The sequence below is a fragment of the Carassius carassius genome, chromosome 5, assembly GCF_963082965.1.
Source record: "Carassius carassius chromosome 5, fCarCar2.1, whole genome shotgun sequence".
Classification (NCBI taxonomy): domain Eukaryota; kingdom Metazoa; phylum Chordata; class Actinopteri; order Cypriniformes; family Cyprinidae; genus Carassius; species Carassius carassius.
This window is the reverse complement of record NC_081759.1, coordinates 23,135,242-23,158,232: the sequence shown is the minus strand read 5'-3', so window position 1 is coordinate 23,158,232 and position 22,991 is coordinate 23,135,242. Positions and strand designations below refer to the sequence as shown.

The 22,991-nt window shown below is 37.3% G+C and overlaps 1 protein-coding gene across 1 annotated transcript; it reads right to left on the bottom strand.

The window, feature by feature from the left end:
* Positions 1-996: 996 nt before the first annotated feature.
* Positions 997-18,700, bottom strand: tmem161b (transmembrane protein 161B). The gene is made up of 12 exons (XM_059550172.1): positions 18,474-18,700; positions 13,164-13,267; positions 11,772-11,858; positions 8,093-8,190; positions 7,820-7,976; positions 6,052-6,203; positions 4,525-4,585; positions 4,240-4,380; positions 3,607-3,720; positions 2,369-2,543; positions 1,667-1,763; positions 997-1,579 (listed from the first exon to the last, which is right to left on the bottom strand). The coding sequence occupies exons 1-12, from the start codon at positions 18,474-18,476 to the stop codon at positions 1,314-1,316; spliced, it is 1,455 nt and encodes a 484-aa protein (XP_059406155.1). The 5' UTR covers positions 18,477-18,700; the 3' UTR covers positions 997-1,313.
* Positions 18,701-22,991: the final 4,291 nt, after the last annotated feature.

Sequence of the window (22,991 nt, the reverse complement as noted above, 5' to 3'; positions counted from 1 at the left end):
TGCCTAGAAGTCCACAACACAGAAAAAATTGGATTTCAGATTGAACTGATATTTCTTAAAAGCCAAGATCACGTCATATGTGGCTATTAATTCTTCACTAATAAAATAAAAAAAATTAAACATCAGGCAGGATCAATACATTCATTGTATGCATACCTTCCAAAAGCTCAAAATCGAAGAAGAGAGTAAGACTTTTACAGTAGGTTAACACTAAAAACGAAAAAAATACTTCAGATATGCCCGTGTAGATTTTTTTTGAAGTTGTAGTGCCAAAAAACTCACAATATTAAAGTGGACCTCGTAGACGTTTCTTTGTGATCAAGCTGCATGTTCTGCATCGGCTCGTACCTCAGCATGTGTGCTTCCGATTTCCAACAGGAAGTACTGTACACACTCACAGGAGAATACAAGCATACTTGGCACCTTCACATGAAACTAATCCAATTCTGTTCTTTGATGCATTACAGAAAATCAATAGACTCCATACAGAAACACGGAGCACGCTTACAGGACGCGTTTGATGTCACTGGACCCAAACAAAGTGAAACATCCGACCGGTGAAAAAACATGGAAGGGTATCAGTAGAGCGGAGTTTTTTGAGTTAGCTTTTGTACTTGATCAAAATGCCCTTTTTAGATTTACTCACCAGCAGCAGGGGTCACTGGGAGCCTGCAGGCACTGATGTTAACACACGAACCGTCACTCTCACACGCGCACGCACACTTAAATTATCTCTCAGTCTTCTACAGTCAAACGTGAGAAGGCTGACTTCAGTCCCTCTGAAATGGATAAATAAATATACCTTTAACACAAACTGTTCTCCTTGATCAATCCCCTCACTACACTCTCCAAGCTTAACTAAATCATTTTTCCTCTTCCTTCACGGATCAGCAATGAAAACCTCCCCTAAAGCAGAAGCCACTTTCTACTTTGGAGAAGTGAAACAACTTTAAAACACTATTAAAAACAGTCATTCTTATGAAAATCGTCTAGCATCATTTTAAACTCTGAATAAAAAAAAAAAAGCAGAATGTCATTGACAATGAGTGATCCCTCGCTTTCAACCTTCTGGTGGTTCAAAGACGCCATCCCCTTTAAAATCAGCATTATTCTGAGGTCTCTTTCAGACGCCATGCTCTGTCCGTTGATGCTTTTGAATGTTACAATGATTGAATTGTTACCGTTGCTGTTTATGTATTGGCTAGGTTAAAATAACGTGTCCACAGAGGAACCCAGCTGATATGGTTGGAGAAAAAGGGGAATGTTCCAGGGCCTCGTGTCTTACAGTTCAGTCGGACAAGCCCTTCACGATGCTATGCAGCCATCAGATACTGGTGGTAGAAGAGGCCGAAGAGAGAGGTGGAGAACAGGCATGCAGCAATCCACCAAGTGAAGAAAGACAGGAGCCCTCGAAAAAGCAAGGGGGAGAAAACAGTCCTCAGCCCCCCGAGAGCCATTGACAGATGGGCCACACTTTGAGAGGCCTGCATCTCGCCTTGCCCCACCTCCACGGGGCTCGAGTCCTCATTTGACAGACACGGCAAATTCTCTTCGGGGTAAATCACCCACGAGTATCCACCTGGGGGTTAAAACAAGAGTCTGAAAAATTTGAGAAACCCTACCGGGGCAATTGAGAACGTGTCGAGAAGAACCTTAATGCACTCACCTAATGTCTTTAGCAGCAAAGTAGTGTGCAACAGCATCACCAGAGGTGCAACATACTGAAGAGCTATTACACACAGGTAGTAAAAGACTCGGGCGACCTGTGTGAGGAAAAACAAATTTGCAGTTAAAACATTTAGGCAAATTTCGTTCAAAACAAGCAGCTTGGCAGGAGAGCAGCTCATCAAACAGACTGGCTGAAACCATCGCTGGGAGCTTAAGTACAGCTGCAAGCGTATGATTCTGGAGCAGATGTAAGACCAGACACCCCTGCGACTCTACAGCCATTTGTGAGTCTCACTTATGGCTTGGAACATCAAACAGGCTCTTTTCCTCAGCTCCAGCTGTGGAGTGCTGTGGGTTTTGATCCTTGCGCTCCGCTAAACTCAAATAGCCTCCTCATTTTAGAGCTTTGAGGGCAACAAAGCCACGCAGTCCTTTTTCATACCGACATATTTCCACCTTTGAGGAATGTCGACACTGTAATGCAGGCCCCAAGAGTAGACGCTACAAGAGGGTCCCTGAGTGCATTTATTAACCAGAATTAGATCAAATATCACAAGAAATCACAAGAACAACCTTTAAAGATGGGACACTTGGGCTAGATGGGATATCAGGCTTAGAAGATGGCTTTGCCTCACAATAACTTGCATATTAATGTGATGACACATCTGTAAGAACAAGATAGTGATAAGAGTCTACGCACCATCTTTTGAAGGTCCACTGTACTAATGCGTCCCGCTTCCTTCTTCATCTGCAAGACGCCCTTCTGGGCCAGGTTAAGGTAGGCCTGGAGATGATGCCGCATCATGGCGAGTCTCAACACACACAGAAGCAGGATCACCCACAGACGCAATGTGTCATATGTCTTCTCAGACATCCTGAAAACAGATGAGCAGGTGACATCAGCCCAAACCCAAGTTGTGACCTGAGGAGAATTAAAAATGTCTCACTTAAAAAAAAAGAAAAAAAAGAAATCACTTTAAGTCAGCATAAAATGGCAATCACAACCCATTTTACAACTGCATTTATGAGTTTAACAAATATAGGGTGGAACGGGTAACACACACAAAAATGGAACCCAAATGAGAGTTTGTAGTGGATTGCCCGATGATTACCCCCCTTCCATAAATATCAACAGCAACAACTTTTGAGGACAATTTATGGCCAAGACGTGGAAACACATACATTAAAACACACATTTGTAGAAAAAAGTCAGTGTATCTCTCAACCTAACTCTCAGTGGGGTGTAAGCAGATAATACAAAACATATGATTGAGATTGTACGGATTTGTAACCAGTAAGTGTGTATCGCTATTTATTAACATTATTCCACCCTTCACAAAGTCAAACAAGGCCATTTATTTATTTTAACTTGAATATTGTGTGCCGATAAATAATCATATACACAATAAGTCCAGGAACACGTATTAAGTAGTGCTGTCAAAAGATTAATCTACAATTAGCGCTGATTATTTACTTAATACTAGTGCTGTCAAACAATTAATAGCGATTAATTGCATCCAAAATAAAAGTTTCTGTTTACATAATATATTGGTGTGTACTGTATTAAATAAATATAAATACAAACACATGCATGTATGTATTTCAGAAAAAAACATGCTGTTTATATATTAAATATTTTTAAATATAATATAAATTATACAGTATGAATAAAAATATAGACGTTAATATTTTCAAAATATATACTGTATGTGTGTCTTTATATATAAATAATAAATATACACAGTACACGCACATATCGCGATGAATCGCTTGACAGCACTAGTATTAAGTAAATAATCAACGCTAATTTAGTTTCCATGTTGACTTTAAAGTGCATTTGCTCAAGTGCAGATGCTCTTAAAGAAATTTAAAACAAGTTTAATAACAATTCAACATAAACTAGTAATGCAAAACAGAACTGTAAAATGAAATACTCACAAAGGCACACTATCTTTCCCAAATGTGGGATTTATTATGTAATCCTTTGTTATGGGCTTCACCCATAGCAGTACCATGATTAAGGGGGCCAGGAAGTTGATATGTAGCAAGGTCCTGAGGGATGGACACATAAAAACAACCAATTAGATAAGGTAACATCAATATCAGTGGAGCAGTAAACATCAACTATCATAAAGTGCCACTGCTTTAAATATATAATTTCAGCTATACAAGCAGCATAGCAGTAATCCAGGCCTAAAAGATGTCTAACTCTAAGCCCCATAGTGTCATGAGAGCAGGTATGGTGAGCTATGTGAGATGTGTAATGCTTAACTCCTCTTTTGTAACACAGTTAGCCTAGAGCCCAATGCTGGCTGAAAATGTAGACCAGATCCATACTAATCTGCTAACTTAGCGAGGATATAGTCAGACACTGATGGTCCACATGAATTATCATGGAAATAGTGCTAGTGGCTAACTGGTTAAATAAAAAATAAAAAAGTAACACACTGTCAAACTGTAAGGTCAAAGAAATACCCACAATTAAAGCTTTTAATGTGATTACTAATAGTTTCATTCTAATAGTAATTATGAAAATGAAACATAATGAATTTGATTTTCTGAAACATTTACTGTGTGACTTTGCAGTTGATTATTGTGAGGGCATCAATATGCATCTGGGCCAATCGCATGCCAGGGAAGGTGAGAAAGGCTCCAATGAGAGCACAGAGCAGAGCCAGGATCAGTTTAAAGGTCAGCTTGGATATGGGTCCCCTGTAGAGACAGAGGAAGAGAGCAAGACCTGTTCACTGCAGGGAAGCACAAGCCATCACATACACGCTTTAACCCAACCCATCGAGACATGGTATACTGTATACACACTCCCTCTGTACCTCTACTACCAGCCATGATACTTACTGAGACTCAAGGCCTTGGTTCTCCAGAAACTGCACGGCACTTTCGGAAAAATTTGCAAAGCCTATGAAAAGGAGAAAAATAAGGACATGCAAATAAAATGGACATAGTTGTGAGGTGTGTGATACATGCAGTCTATAATAAAATAAATAAATAAACAAAAAGGTGGTGGTGTTGGCGCAGTGGATAAGACACACGTCTTTGGCGTGAGAGACCCGGGTTCAAATCCACTGTGAGACACCAATGTGTCCCTGAGCAAGACACTCAACCCCTAGTTGCTCCAGAGGCGTGCGACCTCTGACATATGTGGCAATTGTAAGTCGCTTTGGATAAAAGCGTCTGCTAAATGTAAATGTAAATGTAAAAACACACATTGAGAGTGCATTGCAATGCTGTTACAACACACATGAAATTCATTATATACAGGGCCATCCCCCACTGTCTGGTTATTCTAACTGAATTTATTGATTAAATGTTAAGAGTTTGACATAAAAGATGATGCATAGATTTAATTACAGTAGGTTATAAAAAGGGGTATTCCATACCTGTTCCTGGAGGGCCACAGTGTCCTGCAGAGTTTAGAGTTTAGTTTTGGACGTCTGCAGGACACTGGCCCTTCTGGAGCAGGACTGGACACCCCGTCATACAATACAATAAGATCACTTCAAGGAAATCAGTTTAAGTCAAATATCACCTCATAATGAAAAAGGTAAGTTTTGTCACTCATGCACAATATGAATTGTATTCTTTCACAATATGAAAGAATATGAAATGCTTTGTGAGTCAGCTGTCCATGACAGGGCTAAGGTAACAGCACAGAAGACACACTCAGCAAATTATTGTCTAGTTATTGTTGTTGACAAAATCAATTTCATCATATATCAATTTCAAAATCATCATTTTTTTGTCAATATTACAAACTGTTAGTCATAGTCATAGTTATAGTCTTGATTTTGGACCCTGGTTACAGGGTCTATGGCTAGAAAATAGAACAGAAAAATATTATTTTTTTTTAGAAACATAGAAACATTTTTTTGCAACATACTGCCGCCTAATGCATGGTTTAAATCATAATGCAAGAATAACAGCCTGACCCTCGCTAACAATAAGTGATTCAAATCAAAAAGATGAAAGTGGTCTACAACATAAAAGCACAGCGACTGTCATGCACTGCCTAACAAGTTTCTACTTTAGTGGACAATTTTGTCAGAAATTTAACTAGGCAGCTAAAAGCTTTTCTTTTATTTTCTGCATGTGGCCACACATTCCTGGGGTTAAGCGACATCCCGAACAAAAACATGAGGAACAAATATTTTTCCCACGTTTTTCTTGTGAGACTGGCTGATGCTTGGGACTGTGACTGATGCGATACAAACATGCAAAGGAAAACAGCCAATGAATGTAGCTGGTTTTAAATATTTCTACCAGAATGTGTTAATTTCAGACTATAAAAAGTATTGGTTTATTACATACTGTAAAAACAAGAGAAAGCAATAGGCAAAAAAAAAAAGCAACTTGACACTACTATACCTGTCTCAAGGCCAAATTCCAGGTAGTTCTCTGTGACAATAAGAATAGCCATAGCTTTCACAAAGAAGAAGGCGGCGAAGGTGATACAGAGGGAGCGCTCACCGCCCTCCTCTAGTCTGAAGTAGTGAGCCGTGAGGGAGAAAAGGATCTTCCTGAAAGAAAATGAAGCTAAGGAACATATTCACAAAGGGCACATTATACCAAACTGCTCGACAAAAATAACTGTGATAAGTAATTGAGGAAATATTTTAGGTTATAATAACTTGCCCCATTGTAAGTAAATTTTTTCCCTTCATTTTTTTGACACACTAGAACATATAGACCCTAAATTGGATTTCAACAGAATTTTCCTTTAACTGGCATTATTCTCATGGATCCCACATACAGCCTGTCTGTACTACTGAAGCTGGTTGGATTCTAATCTAATCTGATTGATTGATTCCTGGCTAACATGTCTCTTATTTAGTGTCACAAATCTAATTTCCGTGAGGTGACAATTTACAAACAACAAATTTGAAAATCAAAAAATATGCCAAATGCAGAAAGAAAAATGTCTAGCTGTGCCTCTGTGTTCTGATGCCTGTGTGTGCCCGTTTTGATTATACTGGTCTAGGGCCCATCATTCAACTTGTGGCTACGACGTGCAAATCTGCAAGACAAGCGGGCGGCCATCTGAGGAAACGTTTCAGTGACCATCACTTTGACAAGGCCATTTTCCCCACCACACACTCTCCACTGAGATCAGGCAAAAATGGCTCCTTCCTTTCCACATTCAGCCATTTGCACACATATAGACCTATCATCATCGTCATCATCTTCATCACCCTACCAGGCACCTTCCTTCCTCTCTTTTTTTTCCCAGGCAAATCAGTCCGGTGGGCCGTGAAAATTGGGCCTCCAATCTTCGGTGGCAGGCTGAGCTAGGTAAAGGGCAGTGGCGAGCGCAGGGAGATTGATCTCTGTGGACTGTGTTGGGGTTAATGTGTGTGATTTGGTGAGGCACTAGAAGGGGAAAGTAGCAGGTAAAAGGCAACAGGTGCAGCTTTCATCACTCATGGCTAGAATGTCCCTACACAGAGACTGTGAAAATTGAGCATCTCCACAAGGGATGTCTGATATAAAGGATGTTTTAACATTTAGGGACTATGGGCACGTTACTGAATAAAGTACTTTAAGGATCCTACTGTAGATCTGTTAAAATAACATACAGCTCTGTAAGCTCACTAATGGTGTTTGCTAACTTTTCTATTATAAATGCTCATATCTGTGACTAGAGAATAAAAAAAAAACTATGTGTTACAGTATGATGGCTAACCTCAAATCAACCTAATAGCTGCATGTTAATGTTAACTTGTTAATATTTTCACAAATAATATCACTAATATTCCTTCAGAAAATGCAGACATCATGATTTCATGTTAACTACAAGGCATATTTAAGTATTTTATATTAAGTATTCTAAAAATAACAGAACTATTAAAATATTATTTTAGATTACTATTAATAATTTATATTACTTATATTTTAGATTTATTTAGAAGGCTAAAATGTGACTTAAACTAAAAATAATAATAGGTCTAATTAGATTTACACTACCATTTAAAAATTTGAGGTCTGTAGTTTTTTATCAATTATTTTTTAATTTTTTGAAAGAAGTCTTTTACACTTTTACACTCATTATACATCAATTTTAAATTTCAATCTTGGTGGAAAAATGTTGTTATTTTTTTCGTTATTTTTCAGAGTATTTCAAGTTATAAAGGGATACATGACAAAGGCCAAGACCAGCAGGCTCCACACCACACTGATGTTCATCTCTCCACTTGGCTCTGCCACACAGAAGTACAGCTCGGTGATGAGATACACCACAGTGGCAGCCACCGTGAAGTCCACCAGCCACTGGAATTCAGGAAAATAATGCAGAGCTAGACCAAAAAACAAAAAAAAAAAGAGAGAGAAGATTTAGGAACCACACTTAGTAAGAAGATCCTTGAAGCTCAAGGATTCATTAAGTTTCATATAATGTCAACCAGTGAGTTACCTAGTGTGTCCACTTCTGCAATGCATTTAGTCTCTAGCTGAAGGTCGATGTCTTTGGGAATAGTCATCGGCTTGTTCTCCATGTGCCCATTGTACTTCCTGAGAAGCAATGTGAACATAACCCATGTAATCGTGAACAATGAAACACAAATTAGCCTAAACTGAAATACACACATGCCCAAATTACCAAGGACATTCTGGGCCCAAAACTCAAATTGAGTGCTAGAGTGCTATCTTCTCCATTCACGTGCCAGTAGTGTTGCATAAATTGTATTAAAGTTGCTTTTTATTAATGCTTTTGAATATAACAGAATATACAAATACAACAGTTTTATTATTAGAAAGCACATCATTTAAAGCACATTACTCAAACATATCTAGGCCAAACATAAATAAGAATAATTAGCATATTTTATATATATATATATATATATACACACAATACAGACCAAAAGTTTGGAAACATTACTATTTTTAATGTTTTTGAAAGAAATTTCTTCTGTTCATCAAGCCTGCATTTATCTGATCAAAAATACAGAAAAAACAGTAATATTGTGAAATATTATTCCAACTTAAAATAATAGTTTTCTATTTGAATATACTTTAAAAAAAAAAAATTATTCCTGTGATGCAAAGCTGAATTTTCAGCATCATTACTCCAGCCTTCAGTGTCACATGTAACATCCAGTCTATCACATGATCATTTAGAAATCATTCTAATATTCTGATTTGTGTTGGGTTGATAGTGTTGGAAACAGTTCTGCTGTCTAATATATTTGATGAATAAAAGGTTAAAAAGAACTGCATTTATTCAAAATTAAAAAAAAAAATTCTAATAATATATTTTCTTTACTATCACTTTTTAGCAATTTAACACATCCTTGCTGAATAAAAGTATTGATTTTATTTATTTTTTTAAAAAGAAAGAAAAAAACAATTACTGACCCCAAATTACTGACCAGTAGTGTATATTGTTATTACAAAATATTTATATTTTAAAAACATAGCTTCTTTTTTTTTTCTTTTTTTTTTTTTTTACTTTTTATTCATCAAAGTATCCTAAAAAAGTATCACAAGTTCTGAAAAAATATTAAGCAGCAGAACTGTTTCCAACTTTGATAATGAATCATCATATTAGAATGATTTCTAAAGGATCATGTGATCATGATCCTAAAAATTCAGCTTTGCATCACAGAAATAAATGATAATTTAAAAACAATTATTTTAAATTGTAATAATATATCACAATATTACATTTTTTTCTGTATTTTTGATCAAATAAATGCAGGCTTAAAGAGCGGAAGAAACGTCTTTCAAAAACATTAAAAATAGTAATGTTTCCAAACTTTTGGTCTGTACTGTATATAAAAACATTCAAAATGATAACAGTATGCCATTTCAAGAAGTAGCCGTTATCATCTTCTGCTGCCCAGATAAGACAGAATTTATTCAGAAGCAACTGGACTACTCGGTCCATTCATTTATGATGTTTCAGCACTCTTGTAAGTGGCTTCAGTTGTAGGATGGTGGGGCTTCTCTGGCATTTAACCTCATCACACAATGCAATGCGTCACATGACTCATATTCTCTTCCTGGCCGTGTGAATTCAGATTGTTATGTGAAGTGGGATGTCATCTTCAGGGTGAGAAGTTCAGACGCTCCCAGGTTACATTTTAAAAGACACTTTAGTTACATTTATTCTATTAATATTCAGCTATAAGTTGCATGGGATGTCACGGTTTAAGTCAATTACACTACAAAAAATGATTTCGTACAGTTGTCATGTTGACTACTTTCTCTTCACTTGAACAAATACATGAAACTACAATATAGCCTACAATGAATTATCAATGACTCAGCTGCGACTAATCTGGAGAAAAACAGAAATAGTGTCCTTTAAACTTTTATTTTAGTGAGAACACTTAAACATCACTGTATATGATATAAATTATCATATTGAAATCATTCGTGAAGTGTTGCAATACAAATTGATAACACTATGTTTTCAGAATTACAACCTTTTACAATAGTTTGACCATAAACAGAAATGTATTTTTACATAAAAAAAAAATAAACCATATATTGGCATCACTGAGTATCATCAAATCAAATGTAATACAATAAAGTGGTCAAACAATAATAAATGCTCCTCATTATGGTTGTCACTTATACACTACTATTCAAACTATAAGATTTTTATTTTATTTTTTTTTTAAGTTTCTAATTCTTAACAAGGCTGTGTTTATTTTATTAAAACTATATAGTAATAACAGTCATATTTATTCCTGTGATGGCAAAGCTGAATTTTCAGCTCCAGTTTGTGTTACATTATCATTCTAATATACTGATTTGCTGATTAAGAAACATTTATTACTATCGTTGAAAAGAGTTGTAATGCTCAAGACCATGAAACCATCAGACAGTTGTTTTCAGGATTATTTGATGAATCGAAATTCCCAAATAAAAAACTAAAAGCCTTTACAGTCACTTTTGATCGTTTGAACTTTAAGGGCCTTTAAATATGAACACTGAAGCTAAATCGATACCATTTAATTTACTGATGAATGAAAGCCAAAGAAGCTAACTGAGAAGCAGGTATCAACGTGTGGGATCTGCAACTTTGCCCAAAGGACAGCAGATATTTCACAGTCCTAACTGAGGGCTCGGTCTCTATTGGAAACCAAACACCAGAGTTTGCACATTTTACTGGGGATTAGAGGAGCCCTCCTCGCCATTGAAAAAAAAAGAGCTAAATCCACACAACGTTCAAATCAAACATATTTCCACTCAACTCTAATGCTGTCTGCATAACAAAGAATAGAGAAATGAATGTCGGGCTCCGCTGGGAACGGTGGATATTGGACAGGGGCAGAGGCCTTAGCGTGAAAGGTTCTAGTATGCAAGCTTTCTCATCTGAACCTGAGATTCTTGGACTTCTCCTCGGGGTCTCTGTTGTTTACACAGGTCAGTGTTCAGCACAAAAGCACTGTGGGCATGCTAGTCTCCCTGCTCTGGATTGCAGCATACCTGCCTGAGCAAATGGCCCAAGAGCTCCTTGCCGAGCAAAAATGGGCTTTTGTCTGAGAACAGGAGGTAGATATAATAGAGTTGACAGTCAAAACTAAGCTGCTAGACACAGGCTAGTCTACCTACTCAGGGAATTAGCATTGTATGCATAGTCCACTGCAAAATATGGGCAACAAAGCTGCTTGATTTTGACCATGTTGTGAAATCCACAACATGTTCTTTGATACACAAACTATGTACCGTATTTTCCGGACTATAAGTCGCTATAACTATTTTTCATAGTTTGGCTGGTCCTGCGACTTATAGTCAGGTCTGACTTATTTATCAAAATTAATTTGACATGAACCAAGAGAAAACAACCAAGAGAAAACCTTACCATCTACAGCCGGGAGAGGGCGCTGTATGCTGCTCGGTGCTCCTGTAGTCTACCACTGAGCAGCATAGAGTGCCCTCTCGCGGCTCTAGACGGTAATGTTTTCTCTTGGTTCTTGGTTCTAAATAAATGCGACTTATAGTCCAATGTGACTTATATATGTTTTTTTCCTCGTCATGACGTATTTTTGGACTGGTGCGACTTATACTCAGGTGCGACTTGTAGTCTGAAAAATACAGTACAAATTTAGAAGCACAACAACAGTGCCGCTGTGTTATACCTGTCCTTCTTGCTCTTGCCTCCTTTCTGCTGTTTTCCAGCTAAAGTCCTCAGCTCATCTTCTGTGGGGTGCTGGTACCAACGCAAACTGAAAAGACAAGAAGTATATTACCGTCACTGAAAACCTATACATACATACATACATACATACATACAATACTGTTCAAGACTTCGGGGTCATGTTTCTAAAAGAAGTCTCTTATATTCACCACTGTGCATTTATTTGATCAAAAATACAGTGAACTTATTTATTATGAAATATTATTACTGTTTTCTTTTTAAGTATATATTTTCAGCAGCCATTACTCCAGTCTTCAGGGCCACATGATCCTTCAGAAATCATTCTGATGTGCTGATTAGGAAACATTTCTTTTTATTACCTACACTGAAAACGGTAGTACTGCTTAATATAAAAGAAAATATGCACCTGAAAATTTTTATCTGATATTATTTACTCTCAGTCTTGGAGTTTCATACCTGTATGACTAACTTTCTTCCTCAGAACAGATAGAAAAGATATTCTGAAGAATGTTTTTATCCATACAATAAAAGTCAATGGGGTCTAAAACAACATGCGAGTCAACCTATTGACTTTCATCGCATGGACCACTTTCATAATTCTTTCCTGGTGCCTTTGTGACCTTTTTTTTTTTAAAGGTTGAAAGCTTTCGTCTGAATTCACTGTAACTTCATGGAAGAGTCCGACAACCGCAGCTTTCTGGATTTCTCCTTTTATGTTTCACTGAAGGCATACTGATGTGGAATGGGGTTAATGATCACAGAATTTTTATTTTCATGTAAACCGTTTCTTCAAATTACACAGCTGTTTGATGGTAATAAAATTAGCGGATCTTTGGTGGCAAACATTTACCACAACCCCTTCAACTTTGTTTAGAAACCGGCCTGTCATGAGCCCTGAGAGGGCTGTACTGTATTCAGTTGTTTTCTCATGTTTACTTCCTAATGAAAACTTAATTATGAAAGTCTCCTGGGCAACACTTCAAGCCCTGCACTCGAGCCAGAGTTTTCCCAAACTATTTTTACAGCCAAAAACAAGCACAGATGAATTATTAAGCACATTTGGAAGAGCTGTTTACTCTAAACACATATGGCGCTAATTAAGGGGGGAAACAAGCGTGGCTTGTACTTTCGTTAGCGGTTCTCTTGGGTCGTAGAGCTTTTTGATGATACCCTTTGGTACTACTGAAACATCATAATGATGCATTTTTGATGGGCCCTTAATATGAACAATAAAACTGGATATGCTGTGTGCAAAGTGGAGCAGGATCTGTGCTTTGTGTTGTTAAGGCCGCCTTGTAGATTAAGATGGCGTTTTGGGCTGACCATCGAGAGGGATGCCAGAGTGGAACAGTGGGCTGTTCTTCCTCATTACCTGCCACTGCAGAGGAGCCATCGTGCAAAAGAATAGTGGGGTATGATCTTCTGAATCACGCTGGCCATTACCATGGTAACCACCAGCTGCACACTGATCACACCCTGAAGGGAAAGAGTGAAATATTAGAACACTTTCAGATCGCAGCAGCAAGAGCACAGAACAGCATTCAGACGGGTAAAAACCCAGCAACTAACCTCAATTGCCAGAATATGTGATTTTTGAAACCAAAATAGCACAATGTGAGGAAAAAATTTGCTGTCTTGCAAAATGAGCATAAAACGACTCGAAATACTTGAAATTTTCCTGCAGACATAGATTTGAGAAAAAAGTGGAACGTCCACGTCCATTTGGTGCAGCAAAGGTAATAACCTTCCCCAGTCAATCACAGACCAACTCTGTAATTGCCTTAAACACCCCAGCATCAAACTACAGCGTGGGAGGACTGCTGGCATCAATGGGCAATCTCCGCATCCACGCGTGTAAGGCACAGTGTCCCGCTCCTATGTCGAGGAGACGGTGACGTGCATTAAAAATGATCGCTGATCCGTCCAAATTGCTATGTGCTTAGCTAGCCATTTCAAAACTCGCACAAAAAAAATTTACATGCCAACATGGCTGGAGTGACACTCAGGAACGCAGGAATCATGAATCAAATTGTACAGCAATTCAGTCAAAAGACAGAAAACTAAAAATTTTCGGAACTATTCGGTTCTAACGTAAATTTGCATGATTGACTTTGGAGCCTAATAATTATCAAGATATGTGATATATAATATTCCTATGTTCTTGAAAAATCTAGCACAAAAGAGCACCTCAGGAATAGCCTAACAAAGCATTTTGCATGTCAAGGCAATCATGTAATTTAAATGTGTTCATTTTAATTAGCACGATCATGGTAATATGACTAAAATATTTTCTAGAAAATAAGCTGCATCTTATTACGTCACACAGTTCAAAGTTGCAACAAGTTGGTGTATAAGTGATATTTTATTATTCCATTCAGAAATAATGTAAAATATCAGTTAATAAAATGAAACACTATAAAACATTTCCCCTCACAACGGTATTCAGAACAGAAAAATAAATGAACAACGGAAGTATAAAACAAACATAAATTATAGTGACATTCATTATAAACAACATTTATTGTAAACGGCAAATTTATTTCAAGCAAAAATGAAGTTTACGGTATGTGGGTTATGTGCTATAAAAATAAACTTGGGCTCATGTACCGCCATCATTTGGCACAAATTTAAATTAACGTCAAGCATGCCAAATGTGTAAAGCACTCAAATTTAAATTTGTGCCAAATGATGGCGGTACATGAGCCGAAGTTTTTTGAACTCAGTGTTCTTTCTGTGCTTTTTAGACTGTCTTGGATACAGTGAGCTTTTTTTAACCGCATTTTCCAAAGATACAGTGAAAAATAATAATTTTAACATCAATTTCATTTTTCACTGTATCTCTGGAAATGCGATTAAATAAAAGCTCACTGTATCTAAGACAATTTAGCACAGAAAACAACACTGAATTCAGCTCTTCAAAGGTAATAACCAGGGTGTGATTTGCCGGGGGGGGGGGGGGTGCGTGGGATTTCCCCCTTTCTGGTCAATGTATCCCTCTGCTTAATTATTTTTATCCCCGGTGGGGATAAATTTATCCCCCCCTCAAAGTGATCAGTGCTATTACACTATTGGCAAGACGGATCACAAAACTTATCACGGATCCGTGGTTTGACAATTTTATTTTAAAATGCGCTACTTTGGCGGGCGCGCAGCCTCTCTGTATTCACTACTCTGCAGACTTGCTCAATGTCCCGCCCACGGCGCTATCTGATTGGTTACACCTCACGAGTAATAGCCTATCAACACTTGCGAGACGGTTGAAGCCGGTCCACTGGGCAGTGGAGTTGCTAACTTGGCGACTTTGTCGCTAGATTTAGCGCCTTTTTTCCATAAAAAGCGACTAGCTACAAATCTAGCCACTTTTTGGGCAATCATTATTTAGTCTCTGAGACTCTCTGGTGCTGCCGCACGAGCGGGAGGTCTCTCTTTCCCAGCGCGAGCCTCTCTATCTGTATCTGCTATGTTCAGCGAAGGAACAGCACTTTCGGGAAAAAAAAAAAAAAGATATTCTGTTGCTTCTAACTCTCAATAAAACTGTTTTTATAACTATATTTTAATGTTTCTGTTGTCAGACAACGGAATGAATATTACAATGACTGAAACGCGGTCCATTAAGACTACATAACCAGCTCTCAGACATTAATCTGCACTAATGAAATCAAATACACATACGATAAAGTCAGTGGTTGTACTGTGACTGATGTCGGCTATACTTGCTTGTAAAATACAGCACAACCACTGACTTTATCGTATGTGTATTTGATTTCATTAGTGCAGATTAATGTTTGAGAGCTGGTTATGTAGTCTTAATGGACCGCGTTTCAGTCATTGTAATATTCATTCCGTTGTCTGACAACAGAAACATTAAAATATAGTAATAAAAACAGTTTTATTGAGAATTAAATTAAATGGCTAAATTAAATTGCAGTATGTGAGCATATGGAGGCAATACAATACGACACACTTACGTCATAAATATGCTAATTAGCGCACGACGTCATATAGTTCATGTTCTCATGATTTATTTTTATGAATTAAAATGTTTCAAAACACCCCCCCCTCTCTGTTTTTTTTTCACAAATCGTACCCTGGTAATAACCTTCACAAATAGTCTTAACTTCCTTAGTCAGATAGATTCTCTGTACTCATTTCAACAATACCAAACTATTCCCATAACAGGATCAACAGCTGTGATATTTAAGCACTGCTGCCATTTAATTCACAGTAAAACACTGAGAAACTGCAAGTTTCCCAGCATCGCTTTCACTATAAAAGCTCACTAGGTGTGCAGTGCTAAAGCACATCTTGCCATAAAAGCTAAAATGTTATATTTCATTTATTTTATCCTGCTTTTCACCGCTTAGACAAATGCCAGTACCGGCAAAGAAGCAGAGCCACACAATGACACAAAAGCTCTAATGCTGTGGTCTGAAACACATGAAAGCAGCAGCATGCTTCTTTTCACTGCTGGTTACAGGCATCTTCGAGAGAACACAAGCTGATGCCAGACTACACCGTTTCCCTCACTTCACCTGAAACAGACAGACAACCCATTGCCATGGGAAGTGGGAACTATACGGCTCAGAAGAATGAATGTGAGACTGCCAAAAAAAAAAAAAAGTGCTATTAAATTGAAGCAATGAATGTTATTCTTGGTAGGCTGGAAATTAAGTGTACATTTAAATATGCAATTTTATAAAAGAGAGAGTAACATGATAAAAGAGCTCAAGAAAATCATTAATATGAATAAATTATATTTTATTGACATTAATTGAATTTTATTTAGAAAACATTATTTTACTAGTTTTTAGACTAGCCTTCTACTATTTTCTTTCACTGAGCTAAACCAGCAGCATCATGAAGAACGAGCTGTTTTAAGTAGGAGTTATTTTTAGGGGTGGGTCTTGAAGGTAGAGTGATAAAACTTAATGATTTTTCCAAGAAACCTCCCTTTAGTCGACTCAAAAAAAATCATCAGAAATGTGTCACACCCTGGACATTCTCCTTAAAAGCATGACTTAAAAAATGGGCCGCATCAGTGCTGGGGAAGTTTGATCCTTTAGTGTAAGTCACCATGAGAGGTTGGGGCAGGAGAGGTAATTGAAGCAGCATGGGACACTTATCTGCCTCACTGGCAGTGACCTGGACAGCACAGGGGCCAAATGAGCTCTGAGGGGGTCCGTTGAAGATAAGCGGCAGGTCTAAGCTCAGTCACCAGATGAGATAATGGTCAAGAGGAGAGTTGCTCTGGTAAAGTATGGATTTTGAGCTCTTCAAAAACATCCAAATTTGAGATTTAGCTATTCATTTTCTTCCATTACCTATGCATGCTGTGATATGTTGCAGATTATAACTGAACCAGGCACAAAGATGTTAATGCTAGTGTGAAAAGAAACTGACATCAATCTAAAACTGATATAATAGTGTTATTATTAAATGATATATTAATTACATGACCTTATTGCCATATTATACATTAAAGAAACCCCACTATGTGGCAACTCCAGTGGTCCAAAACTATACGTTCTGCTGAGAGTTAAACATTAATGAAGCATTTACAGAAGTTATAGTCATAGGGCCAAGAGTAGGAAGTGCGTGCACACAGCAGGAAGTGTATCTCATCAGTCATCATGATCAGGAACTTCTAATGCAAGGCTTCAAGGAAAACCTTTCAGTGTAGGTTTTTTTAGGTATAATTTGGTAGTTAAACCTGTGGCATAGAGAATAACGTGTGTATTTTGTACAACTTTTTCAATGACTCTTTCCCACTTTTAATATCACCAAATTAAATTGTGTCATCTGTTTCACAGGGACTGAGTGCTAAACGTAATGAAAAAAAAAAGTATAAATAATGCTCTGTAAAAACAATTGGGTAATCAACAGTTCTGCCCCAGATTACAGTTTTCATGTCCACTTGGGCCAAATATATCATGAAATAGGTCATGTAAGCAGACGCAGTCAAATGCAAAGACTTTAAGTGTGTGAATTGGGACAGGCCCATGAGAGTTAAATCAGGATAGTTCACCTAAAAATGACAAATCTGTCATCATTTAGTCACCCTTATGTTAAGCCAAACCTTTATGGCTTTCTTTCCACCGTGGAACATAAAAACGAAATGTTATGCAAAATGTTTGTGACAGTCTTCCATTCATTTTCATAGCACCGTTTCCATTCACTGAGAGTTAATGCTGAGCGAAGCATAACATCTCTTTATACAGTCAGAAATACATTTCACACAGGTTTGCAACTACTTGAAATTGAGAGAGAAAATAATGATCAAATGTTAATTTTTATGGTTCTTCTGATGGCAGGAGACCCCTCTGGTGTCTTCCTGTGGAGGGCATTCTGAGGTCAAAGGCTCACCTGTGCTCCAGGTGAGGACATCCTGCTGCTAACAAAACTATTATTTGATATTCGTCGAGTCCAGGACTTACAATTACCATTAAAATGGCATTACATTATTAAATCATTCTTAATTTCTGTTTAAAAGCCACGCATACTTTTACACCCACAGGATGCAATGGGCTCAATCTGTAAAGAAATGACACCGATCTAGAAACACAACAGTAGACATCAATCAGCAGAACGAGAAAAATAAATAAAACGTCCTCTCGATATATCTTTAGTATGCATTAATGAAAACATGTCAGTAATGGTTCATTCAGAAGGTGTGCTCACTCACCATACTGATGCTGCAGTGCTGTCTCTGACTCTCTGAGGACCCCTGAGCGGAGATCCAGCGGCACGGAGCACATAAGCCTGTCTCGCGGTGCTGTTATCTCAGAGTAACGCTACTGTGTTGACAGGTAAAATGAAGACCTAAACAAACACCCCACTGATCGAGCCGAGGATCCGCTATGTTTTCAACCGCTATAGAGGTCACGCTCAGACTCTCAGTACTGAGCTGCCACTGCCAGCCTGTGCGGTTTAATGATAGCAAGAGCTCCCTAATAACAACATTTTGTGTCACAGTAATATTTAGATTTTTATTAATTACACACATTGTCGTACATATCCACATTATTACGTAAATTTGAAACGAGAACATTGTATTAGTCACATTTTTAAACAGGCACTTGTTTGGGCGACTTAAGTCTCTTGCATGGTCCCCTTCACCGGAAATAGGGAAAGTAGCACATGTGACGTTTTCCTACCGGTGTTGTTATTGTTAACCCTGCACAGGACCGAAGAGCCTGGCTTTAAATTCAAATTGACTAATACAATATTATTGTGCTACTGAGTGAAATCAGCGGGGGTATTGCTAGTTGGAGATTCAGTGATAAAATATATTTTTAAACCTCAGACTTTACTCTCTTTCTTTTGTTTATTATTACATTGTATAACATTTGTATTGCTATTTTTTATTAATAAAAATTTACGTATTTATCACTGAATATGTAAACAGTTTAGGATTTATTCGCTTTTGATTAACAATAGGAAATATTTGCAACTGAACTGTTTTACATGGGCAATTATTTTATTCATAAATAAAGTGCTAAAAACATTCTTGTAGTTTTCAAAAAGATGATGAGAATTGTGCTTAAATGTGGACTCAGCTGTTATTAATGTTATTTATTGATTGATTGCGGTATATGGTTTATTTTACTTAATTTTAAGTTAATTACTCATCATCTATATACTGTTCATTATCTAAAGTATATTGTATGTACTTTATCTTGGGATATAATAATATCTTCATATTTTTGTGAACTGATTTCTGTAGAAAGACAATTAAGAGAAACAAATGCTGTTAAAAGCATCATTGGATGCACCTAATGCAGTATTCTATTGGCAAATAGTCTTGAGCTGTTTGACATGTAATAGATGTAGAGAATAGCAGTAATGAAGAATGAGTAGGTGTGTCCACCCTAGTGAGTGGTGTAGGGTAAATAGTGGCTCATCCCCGGTCATTAGCACTGTGCACAGTAAACAAGATCTTCTTATCCTGTATTTACAAAAGACCTTTGTATGCGTTCGTCTAACTGATGTTTTAAACCGTCAAATACAACTGGATTTAATGCCTTGTGGTATGGTCTTATGTTTGCCTTTTTTTATATCACAATTAAGTGTTTTATTGCACTTTTCTAGTTGCTTTGTCGTCCCAGATGAAACATGTAGCTTTTTCCTACTGATCAAATCACATTTCAATGCATTGTCTGTTATCCTGTTAGTTGTCTCCATTACCTTGAAACTAATTGGAAAAATTGAGTGTTGTAAAAAGAGATGCTCGGTAGGTGCTGTGTGAACAGCAAACACACATTAAACCGATGGAGCTGGTGTAAACAGTGCTTTAGTGGTGAGCATTAACAGACCAATAGACCATCCGGCTAAAACCCTTAACCTGAATGGCTTCATATCTGAAATGCTGACGGGCAAAGCACCTTTTTTCAGCCTCAGTTTCATTCATTTTAAAATAACAACTAATGTGTTTAATTTTTTCCTTTTACATCACAAATGTTTATGTTGCAAGACATATCTGTAATGATGTATCATCAGCCTATACATACAAAACTCATATCTAAATATGGTACAGTACAATTTTTCAGGAAATTCTCATTCATCTTCCACTGAAAGCAAACAAATATTATTTAAACATTATTCTTTATTATGCCCCTATTGTCAAATCGTTTTTTGAACAGACTTAACAATGTAACTTCTAACAGCAAACTGATTGTTTGTCAATTTTCTTACAACAATATCTAAATTTTCAAATATATTTGTTAAGGAACATGCCAAATACTACACAGGATAAAACTTAAAGTCCATTAAATAGTTAAAAGTCAGATGAATTGACTAAAAATGGTTATGATAATTGAAATACACAAGTGGTGTTAATAAATGAATCCATCTCTTTTATTATGTGTACAGTGCTGTGGTGAATTGCTTTCATTACTATCCCTGCTGCATGTTTTATTTTTAGATGAAATACCAGATCTGGTTCATGGGAGATCACGGTCAACTTTCACAGGCACTTCTGCTTTTTATCCAAGCTTTCTCCTTGATGTCTGTTTGCATACATCCAACTCCCTGGCTCTACAATACATACTGTGACAATACTACAGCCCAGCTTTTCTATATCCAGTCAAACATCCACATTTCTAAATGGCATTCATTATTTTTCATGGTGATTTTCAACAAAAACTGAAAACAGAGCCAAATTACATCCTGTTTCTATCTTTTATTAATTAAAGATGATTTAAAACATGTGCCAGGGCTCCCAGCTGCTCTGCTCTTGAAAAACAGAGAGACACACATAGTCCTTCTGCAGTAGCATACAATGAATTTTACAGTTTTCTGTATCAGTATAATCTGCCATACAAATTCAACACATCTAAATTATGTCTGTGTTTGCTTTGATTTTTCTGCTTTCTTGTTTAACATTAGAATTTAAACTTTGGCTTATTTGCCACTTAAATATAATAATTAAATAATTATAATTAAATGATTGATAATAATAATAATAATAATAATAATAATTATTATTATTATTATTATTATTATTATTTTAAATCTTACGATGCAGAGAGTAGACCTGCTTGTATTTACTTTGATTATTATACAGCACTCATATTTCTTTTCTATTGTTTAAGAAAATGCAAGAGTGGCATTTATATGCCAGCGTGATATCCAGTCCACTTAGAAGCATCATACTTGTTCTATCAAATGTCATGCGATTTTTCTAGAGACATAATGTTATTTAAAGGAATTACACTGGAGGTGCTTTTGTTGCATGTGTACACTTCTCTCAATGTAAATGTCACCTCCGTGCACTGTTGACATTAGACCCTGGTCACAAGCCCCAAACATCCCATGCACAAGACGAGATGGAATCCTGTGCACATGAATATTATGCATTTTTTAGTCAAACCACAGGCAAAACGTGAATAATGCGGCATGATCTCAGGAGAAACGGATTAAATTCGAAACATATGAAAGCTCATCTCTCATCAAGGGCTTGCGAACTGTAATACTGCGTGCAAATCAAAGTATTTCACACAGGCAATGGTGCAACAGGATTCATGACTATAGAATAGTCTTTCTCTACCTATAGTGTCCTCTGAGTGAGGCCTTTTGAACAGATGCCAAGCAGCTCTGAAAGAGGGGTGGACCGTCTCTGAGAGGGCCGCTTTGTGGGTCCATTGGGTCAGACAGATCTCCTGCTGTGAACTCCCACACTTTACAATCCATTTCTCCCTGATGCTCCCCACTCTATTGTCTCAGAGTAGTGCCTACCTAATGGCTGGAGCCCCTTAAGCCCAGAGCTGCTCAACTTAATGGAGCTAGATCTCATTTTTTAAAGCAGTATTTAAAAAATAATAATAAGCCACATAGAATGACAAACAAAGCGAATATGGTACAATATAGTAGAAATCTAAGTCTAAGTCATCCTGACCAAATGGTCTGCTGTGGTTATATGCTGAAGGCATTAGTTTGAATAGATTCTGCCACAGCTCTGTAATCCACAAATGTGATAATTAAAAGAGAGGGGAGGGCGGGCTTTCCAGAAGAGAGAGAGAGAGAGAGAGAGAGAGAGAGAGAGTGAGGGAGAGAAAGAATTCTCTTCATCAAGTAATTAGCCAGGCTTTCATACCGAGCCGCTCGGCATCCTTATTGTTTTGCGTTGGGTGGATGATGGACTTACAGGGAATCATGGACACACGTACCTGATGTGGCACGTCTGAAAAACAGTAAGATTGCGGGATGAAAGCTGTCTGGACGCACCATATTCATGTGCCGTTATTTGCATGTCCGACCGGGTCCGCCCTTCTGTCAAGGTGCATTGTGTATCTTCTATAGAGCAGTCAGATTCATCTTTTTATTTTATGCCACCATTTGCGGTACTAGAGAATAAAAGGCACTGACATTTAGAATTAATGTTTTTATTCACATTGTATTTAAATTATTTTATTATTTCAGGTCTTTAAAAAAGGCAATATAAGTGACAGTCTGTCTGCACAGGCCACTTCTCTGGGTGAATGCTTTTCATGTGCTTTTAGAAAAGTGTTTTCTACATGTTTCACATGATGATGATTTAATGCAGTCTACAGCTGAAATTATTGCTGAAATTATTTGACAGATAACAACACATGTTGAGGTGATAAAGAGCTTGACCTTCAGGTTAAGGGTGTTTGGCCAGCATTTGACCTTGATCTCTAGGCATGTTATCTGCTGACCTCTTCTTGTTAAAGTCATATTGGTT